General features: G+C 61.3%; 1 protein-coding gene across 1 annotated transcript in view; it reads right to left on the bottom strand.

Annotated features, from left to right (window-relative positions):
• LOC113202477 (collagen alpha-1(IV) chain) overlaps positions 1-8,245 on the bottom strand; it is an 8,467-nt gene continuing 222 nt past the window's right edge. The window contains exons 2-20 of the mRNA XM_052273619.1: positions 7,665-8,240; positions 7,446-7,580; positions 7,255-7,362; positions 6,958-7,179; positions 6,690-6,872; positions 6,494-6,610; positions 5,767-6,421; positions 5,477-5,673; positions 4,689-5,358; positions 4,343-4,465; positions 3,968-4,246; positions 3,603-3,826; positions 3,059-3,488; positions 2,727-2,972; positions 2,509-2,631; positions 2,143-2,421; positions 1,520-2,071; positions 1,153-1,439; positions 1-1,063 (exon numbers count right to left, since the gene is read on the bottom strand). Of these exons, the coding sequence (XP_052129579.1) occupies positions 806-1,063; positions 1,153-1,439; positions 1,520-2,071; positions 2,143-2,421; positions 2,509-2,631; positions 2,727-2,972; positions 3,059-3,488; positions 3,603-3,826; positions 3,968-4,246; positions 4,343-4,465; positions 4,689-5,358; positions 5,477-5,673; positions 5,767-6,421; positions 6,494-6,610; positions 6,690-6,872; positions 6,958-7,179; positions 7,255-7,362; positions 7,446-7,580; positions 7,665-8,240 (5,664 nt within the window). The 3' untranslated portion in view covers positions 1-805. The remainder of the gene's footprint in view (positions 1,064-1,152; positions 1,440-1,519; positions 2,072-2,142; positions 2,422-2,508; positions 2,632-2,726; positions 2,973-3,058; positions 3,489-3,602; positions 3,827-3,967; positions 4,247-4,342; positions 4,466-4,688; positions 5,359-5,476; positions 5,674-5,766; positions 6,422-6,493; positions 6,611-6,689; positions 6,873-6,957; positions 7,180-7,254; positions 7,363-7,445; positions 7,581-7,664; positions 8,241-8,245) is intronic.

Here is an 8,245-nt window from a genome sequence, read left to right as displayed (position 1 = left end):
CTTTCTCTCTCCACCTCTCTCTCTTTTGCTTTCTTTGGATTAATAAAAAATGATTGGCCCAGCAATTGAAACTAAGAAAAAAATAAAAATAACCACGTTTTTTTTATCGAAGTCATCCTGAAATATCTAATATTTCATTATGCACATCAGTCGAGAGGGTATTGAGTGAATGAGGAGCGCTACCCCGTCGCCCAGGGCGTCTTGCAGCCCATCGCGGGGGGTATCGTCGGGGCAGTGGTGCTGTACCGGGGTTCGGCTGGGCCGAACTGATCGCGTGGAACACAAGTTGAACACTGCGGTGCGAACACAGTCGGCTGATGGCACTTCTAAAGTAAGAGTTAACGATTTACAAGGATCACAATGTTGCCAAACCCCTAAGCTCGTTCTTTACCCGACATGCTGAGAGGGCAGACTCTTTAAAAAGTGGGCGCAGCACGCCAGTGCGAACCGAAGAGGCGAATGATAATAACAGGGAAATGTCAGGGCAGGGTTGGTTTTCGAAAGCCTAGGCCTAGGCTTTGAACCGGCAGTGTGATGGCTGGTTTTTCGCACTGGCGTAAGGGCCACCGCAGCGCCCCCAGAGAGCATATGAGGAGGGAGTCGAAATAAGGTCGTGTGACGTGAAAATGACGCCGGAACGTCTATCGTTGGCGACTGAGTGTCACTCCGGTCTCACTTTCTGGACCCATCGAGCAACGCTTCGCTCTCTTCTCTAATACTCGGTGAGAGGTTCGTCCTCCTTTCGGGTAAACAGCCGAGATCGGAAAGCTGTCGAGGACTGTCTGCTGTCGCTGCGCGCGCGCGGCTAAGTGCGCTTGATGCAGACTGAGCATCTGCTCACGCGGTCGCGCAGGTTGCCCGCCTTGAGGGTCTGTGAGTTGGGGCGCGAGAACTCCTGGCCGGGCTCGATGGTGGCGAGCCAGAAGCTGAGCTTGTTGGCGAAGTAGTGGCAGGTGCCTCGTCCGCCGTTGCACTCGATGAAGGGTGTCGCGCGGAAGTCCTCGAGGCACGAGCCGGGGCTGGCCAGCGACTGGCCGCCGCCCTCCGCGCCCGCGCCGGTGTGCTGCAATCCGGCAAATCGGGAAGGGTCAGGAAACACGTTTCCAGACGTTAGTAAAATGTCGCACCCTGCCGCTTTCCTGCGATACTCACCATGACGAAGCTGTAGCCGTTCCAGAGGTCGTACCATCCGGCCGGGCAGTCCGGCACCTTGAGGGACTGGCTGTGCACGGCGATCACGTTAGCGGGTGCCTCGCACACAGTGCACCGAGAAATGTATTTGGAGATCTGGCGGTCCTCGACGGGCATCATGGGGATGGCCTCCGTCGTCGACAACCAGTATGACTTGTCGTTGCGGCTCGCGTAGTTGCAAACGTTGTTGAAATCGCAGAACAAGAAGGGCATCGTGTTGAACTTGCGCACGCAAGATCCGGCGAAACCTGCGAAAGGGAGGTGTCAGAGAGAGAGAGAGAGCGAGGCAGAGGTACAGTCTTAATTCCTTTGATTCGACGCTGGTTACCTAGATCCTGGTTGTGTGACTTCTCGTTTCCTTCGATGTAGAGCAGAGAATAGCCGTCCCAGAGCTTGATGTGGCCCGGCTCGCACTGAGGCACGTACTGGCTCTGGCTGTGTTTGACGAGCAGGATGCCAGTGAGGTAGTCGCCCTGCGCGCTGCAGGAGGCGCCCGGGATGCCCCTGGCACCGGGCTCGCCGGCGAGACCCGGCTGTCCCGGGGGACCGTCGAGGCCGGCGTCGCCCTTGTCTCCCGTCAGACCCGGCAGACCCGGAGGGCCGTCCAGCCCTGGGCTTCCGCGCTCACCCTTGACTCCCTGCAGGCCAGGCATGCCGCTCAGGCCGTTCTCGCCGCGCGCTCCGGGGCGCCCGGGGAGGCCGGCCACACCGCGGTCACCCTTTGGTCCAGGGGGCGGCAGTGGCGGCGACTCTCCCTTCTCACCCTTGGCGCCGTCTCTGCCAGGGGCACCCGGCAGGCCGGCTGGGCCGGGGAGGCCGGGTTCGCCGGGCGGGCCGACTGGGCCGGGAGCGCCGGGGAAGCCATCCAGGCCTCTGTCACCTACAACGGAGAAGTCAGCATCACACAGGCGGACGGGAGCGGGCTGCAACTGCAAGGGACGCGGTGCCTACCCTTCAGGCCGGGACTGCCGCTGTAGCCGGGACTGCCGGGCCTGCCAGCGTCACCCTTCTCGCCTGGGGCGCCGTAGAGGCCGGGCGGGCCGACGTCGCCCTTGAGGCCGGGGACACCGGGGAAGCCTTCCCTGCCGGGCAGACCGCGCTCGCCAACCTCCCCAGGGGCACCGTTCAGTCCGGGGAGTCCAGCGTTGCCCTTGTCGCCCTTCTGTCCCGGGAGGCCAGAAAGACCGTCTTGTCCAGAGCGCCCGGGCAGTCCAGGGAGACCTCGGTCACCTGGAGAACGCACACAAGTCCAAAATCACTGCACGCTTGCACCAGAGTGTTGTTCTAATATCGCAAAAGCATGAGGGTGCACTGTACCCTTTTCTCCTGGGTATCCGTTCAGTCCAGCCGCTCCGAATTTGCCGGGGAGTCCAGACAATCCCTTTTCTCCCTTCACAGTGAGGCCAGGGAAACCAGGCGGCCCAGTCAGACCAGGCTCTCCTGCGAACACACGCCCAGAATATACACGAGTGAGTAGAGCAGGTTGGTGGAAAGTGCAGCACGAGTTACTGGCTTGACTCGGTGCAAGAGTTTACCTTTAGCGCCAGGGTAGCCAGGTGCTCCTGGAAGACCAGGGCCACCAGGCAGGCCAACGTCACCCTTTTCGCCAGCAGGTCCAGGAAGCCCGTCCAGGCCTTGGACGCCCTTGTCGCCGGTCAGTCCAGGCAGTCCGGGTCGGCCAGGCTCTCCCTTGTCTCCCTTGACGTCCACGATGGGGCCGGGGGGACCGCGGTCGCCTTTGTCTCCTCGTTCGCCGGGGAAGCCGAGTGGGCCGGCGGGACCTTCGCAAAAGGAAGGTTGTCGAGGAAAACATAAAATACGAGCTCGACTAGGGAATGCGACCTTGCAAATTTTATCCGACACTCACCGGGTGGGCCCATCTCCCCTTTAGTGCCGTTGAGTCCAGGATATCCAGGCCTTCCCTCGTCTCCCTTGAGGCCTGTGTACCCAGGAGGACCCTGCGGTCCTGTCAGCCCCTCCGCGCCAGGCATGCCGTCCGCACCGGGCATGCCGGGCGCTCCCTGGAGTCCTGCTAGACCGGGGTCTCCCTTGAGTCCAGGGAAGCCCATGTCGCCACGGTCTCCCTTGTCGCCAGGCCTGCCGTCCAGACCGGGTCTGCCGGTCAGACCGATGTCTCCCTTCCGCCCGGGCAGGCCGATGCCGGGTCTGCCAGGCTCGCCCTTGAGTCCGGTGAGGCCGTCGTAGCCCTTGGGGCCGGGGGGACCGCGCAGGCCAGGCAGGCCAGCCTCTCCCTTCTGACCCTTAGCCGACACGGGGCCGGGCTCTCCCTTGCGTCCCTGGAAACAGCGCCGTGCTGGTTAGACAAACCCTCCTGCAGCCGATACTATCTCGTGGCATTGAATCTAATTATCAATTATTGAAACGTGATGTAATTTTATTTTTTGTCTTACTGGTAAGCCTTCAGGTCCAGGCTCTCCCTTCGCTCCAGGGATGCCGGGCAACCCTGAGAGTCCCTGAGGTCCAGGGAGGCCGATGTCTCCCTTTGGTCCATAGGGGCCGGGTAATCCAGTAAGTCCTTGCACTCCCATGGGGCCAGGCAGTCCTCGGTATCCTTCAGGACCGGGCTCGCCCTTCACGCCAGGCTGTCCATCCATGCCAGGTGTACCAGGCGCACCTGAATGCAAAACGTAGAGATGTACACAATTGTGTAACTTTAACACGCTGTACCACGTGACCATCCGCATGATCACGTTGTACCGCAAAATGAGACGCCCTCTGGGACGAGTTAAACTGATAGAACTAATTTTGAAATTACCAGGGGCTCCTCTTTGTCCTGTGAATCCTTTAGGTCCATCAAAGCCAGCTGGTCCGGGCTCTCCTTTAGGGCCAGGGAAGCCAACCTGTCCTGCGCGGCCGGGTAGGCCAACCTGTCCAGGCTCACCCTTAGTACCATCCGCCCCAGGTCGACCTGGAAGGCCAGGTGGACCATCAGGTCCAAATGGACCTGGATCTCCCTTCTGTCCCTGGGGACCGGGCAACCCGTTAAGGCCAGGCATTCCCAAGTCTCCTTTCTCGCCTGCGAAGCCAGGCAGACCTGTAAGTTAACAGAGAGACAAATGTTTAGTCACGGGGGAAAGAAAATTATTTTACAACTTCACTAATACTGTTTTAGAATATTTTACACGCTTACCTGGAGCTCCATCCTTTCCAAACCTGCCAGAGAGACCAGGCAGTCCCTTCTCGCCCTTGAGTCCTGGGTAGCCTGGAGGTCCAGGTGGCCCAACAGCTGGTATGCCCGCCTCTCCCTTAGTACCTTTACAAAAAGAGAGGGAGAAACTTAGTACATACCACGAGAGTTATAAAACAAAGCACGACCAATTTCCATGCAGTGTCGCACACCCAGAAAACCACATTTAGAACCAAGGAAAAAGTAAGCAAATTGATTCAATTTTTCAAGGACAGGTTTTATGGATTCGAGTGATTTGGCTTGGTTTCAGATTTCCATTTCCTGGGTGCGCAATGCGGCATATGCTCACCTTTGTATCCTGGTAGCCCCGGCACGCCGGGCAGGCCGTCTTGTCCCTTCTCACCAGGGAAGCCCATGGGACCTAAATCGCCCTTCTCTCCACGTGGACCCGGGAGTCCTCTGGGTCCGACGGGGCCGGGCTCTCCGATGGGACCAGGGGCGCCCGTTAATCCAGAGATACCCTGGATGCCCTTGGCGCCAGGATATCCGGGTTCTCCAGTGGGTCCCTGAGGTCCCCTCTGGCCCTCAGCTCCCCTCTCACCCTTGATGCCTTCGCGTATCTCTGCCGGTGTGGGGCACTGCCCGGGGAGACCCTTCTCACCCATCAGACCTTTGGGACCCGCGTCACCCTTGTACCCGTCGCGACCGGGCAGGCCAGCTTCGCCCTTGATACTTAAGCCCTTCTCTCCCTTGGCACCCGGATAGCCTGGGCGGCCAGGACTCCCGTCGAGGCCGCGCACTCCAGGGAAGCCCTTGTCGCCCTTGAGACCGGGGAAGCCCATGGGGCCGGGCGAGCCCTTTTCTCCGACGGGGCCTGGCGGTCCGAACGGACCCTCTCGTCCTGGCTCTCCACGCAGACCAGGGGGGCCGGGCAGTCCCTTGACCAGGTTCAGAGGCACGATGGCGTCGCGTCCAGCTGGGCCCTCGGGCCCGGGTACTCCAGGAATGCCGTCAATACCCTGTAGGGATGGAACACGTTTAGATCAGCTGGTGGCGCGCCGCCTGTGGATGGCAGGGTAGGCAACCCAATCGTCACGCCTGTTGGGCACCGTGCCAGCGCTCGGGCGCCTTTCCTACCGGTTTGCCAGCAGGGCCGGGGATGCCGGGGAGGCCGTCTGGTCCAGTGTCTCCAGGGGTGCCGCGCTCTCCAGCTGGTCCCATGATGCCGGGTTCCCCGTCTCGGCCGTCTCGCCCGCGGTCTCCCTTTTCTCCAGGACCTCCAGGTCGGCAGTCAGTGCAGCGTCCTCCGATATCTCCCTTGGGGCCCTGTCCGCCTGCGCGCGCGCGGAAGAGAATGTGGTTACGAAAAACGACTTTGGTTTTTAGAAGGAAGTCTATTCGATCTTAAAGAAGCAATGAACACTTACCCGGGGTGCCGGGGATTCCAGGTCGGCCGTCAGCACCCTTTTCTCCAGGGTACCCTGGTAGTCCAGGGGCACCGGGTATGCCTTCCATTGAGTCTCCAGGGAAACCTCGAAGTCCAGGGAAACCTCTTTCTCCCTTGTTTCCTTTCTCACCGTCGCGACCCGGCAGACCGTCCATGCCTTTGGGACCGGGGATGGAATGGCCCTTTTCTCCATTGAGACCCCTCAGACCCGGAGGTCCTTGCGGCCCGGGATACCCTCGAGGTCCCACCTCTCCAGGGAAACCAGGGAGGCCAGAGTCACCCTTGCTGCCTTTCTCGCCGGGCGCTCCTTCCGGTCCGGGAGATCCGGGAACTCCGGGGCCACCAGGATTGCCCTGCGGACCTCGTAGACCCTGCGGACCGTCGAAGCCATCCAAACCCTTGGGTCCCGGCGCGCCGGGGTACCCACGGGGTCCTTGCGGGCCTGGGGGGCCTGGGCTGCCCTTACCACCTCCAGGGGGGCCAGGAGGTCCTCGAAGTCCAGTGAGACCGGCCGGGCCGTCGTGGCCAGGCTCGCCCTTCAAGCCGGGACGGCCGGGGAGGCCGCTGATTCCATCGACGCCGCGGTCACCCTTTTGTCCCTCCGGTCCAGCAGGTCCAGGGAATCCGGAGCGACCCTAATGTATGACACAATTTCATGAAAAATTCGTGCGAGTTTAGGGGGGAATCGATAGAAGCGCTCTACTGACCGGTAGGCCGGGCTGGCCCGGAAGACCTTTCTCGCCGTGTTTGCCTATCTCACCGGGACCTCCGGGGGCGCCGCTGATGCCCGGCTCTCCCTTAGCACCGTCCACTCCCCTCTCACCCTGTAGTTGGAAAAACGTTAAATTAGCAATATTAAAGGTAGGGTTGGGGAGTCTGCACGGAGCTCGCGGAGCTACTCACCCGGTCACCCTTTTCTCCCTTGTCGCCTACGGGGCCGACCACCGAGCCTGGTGGCATGTGAATGTAGCTGGAGTCACCCGGGGGGCCAGGAGGTCCTTTCTCTCCCTTGTCTCCCGCAGGTCCTTCGAAGCCCAAACCCATTTGTCCTTTGTCGCCTTTGATGCCGACGGGACCAAGTGGCCCCTTGAAAAAAAAGTATAAACATTATTCTTAAGCGGAAGCGCCAATCGTTGATCCGGATTCAGTTGAATATGTTAAATATTCTTACCTCTGGTCCTCTTTCACCCTTGGCTCCCTGAGGACCTTGAGGTCCCTGGAATCCTGGAGTGCCCGGAAGACCTCTCACGCCGTCCCTTCCAGGTTCACCCTTCTGTCCCTTAGGGAACAACCCAGCGTACGCTGCCTCTCCCTTGTCACCCTTAACGCCGCTCGGGCCCGGGAAACCTCTAGGTCCTTGCTCTCCCTGGAGACCTGTAAGTCCAGGTGCACCCTGCAACGCATAGGAAAAGACACTTGAGTGCGAAGCCCTTTGATACTAGTTAGAGTGATCCAAAATCGTTCTTACGTCCGTTCCATTGCAGCCGTCCATACCGGGGCGACCTGGCAAGCCAGGCGGTCCCATCGTACCGGGAACTCCGCTGATACCGGGGAAGCCGGGCATACCGGCACGGCCCTAAAACGGAGAAAGTCTTGCGTCAATGAAAACACTGAAAACTATTCAGAGGTTTGATTATTTAAAAGAAAAATCTTACTCACCCTGTCTCCCTTGGGTCCTCGCGGGCCCGCGGGCCCAGACTCGCCCTTGTCACCCTTGGAGCCCGGCAGACCCTCCTGGCCGGTGAAACCTTGCTGACCCTTGGGACCCGGCAGGCCGGTCATGCCAGGGGGGCCCTGCAAACAAACAGGAGCTGCTCGTCAGGAGTGGTCGTTGACCACGCTGCGCCACCGCCCAGCACAGACAGCCAGAACACTTACCCTGCTGCCCTTCTCGGCGAAGCACTTGGGCGCGCATGCCGCTCCGGTGCCGTTTCTGCGGGCGGCCTCGACGCCGCTGGCCGCCACCAGGTCGTAGCTGCCGCTCCGGAGGCCGCCGTCGCCCCTTTCGCCTCCAGAGCTGCCGCCGTAAGCGCCGGCGGAGCTGCTGCCGTAAGCGCCACCGCCGCCGGAGCTGCCGCCGTAAGCGCCACCGCCGCCGGAGCTGCCGCCGTAAGCGCCGCCGCCGCCGGAGCTGCTGCCATAAGCGCCGCCGCCGCCGCCGCCGCCGGAGCTGCTGCCGTATCCGTAGGAGGCCTCGCCGGCGGAGCTTCTGTCGTAAGCGTCGCCGCGAGCAGCGCCGCGAGCGCCACCGCCGCCGGAGCTGCCACCGGAGCTGCCACCGGAGCTGCCGCCGCCGCTCGCCGCTAACGCCGCGTAGTACCTGGCCGCCTCCTCCTCCTGGCGCCGCCGCTGCTCCTCGTACTCCTCATACCGCCGCGTGTCCTCATACCCCTCCGGCACTCTCCGGTTGTACAGGCCTACCCCCTGGCTCTGCCCTGCAGACGTGTCGTTTGGCTGAG

Source organism: Frankliniella occidentalis, unplaced genomic scaffold (assembly GCF_000697945.3).
Source record: "Frankliniella occidentalis isolate FOCC.00 unplaced genomic scaffold, Focc_3.1 Scaffold288, whole genome shotgun sequence".
Lineage (NCBI taxonomy): Eukaryota > Metazoa > Arthropoda > Insecta > Thysanoptera > Thripidae > Frankliniella > Frankliniella occidentalis.
This window is presented reverse-complemented; position numbering and strand designations above follow the sequence as displayed.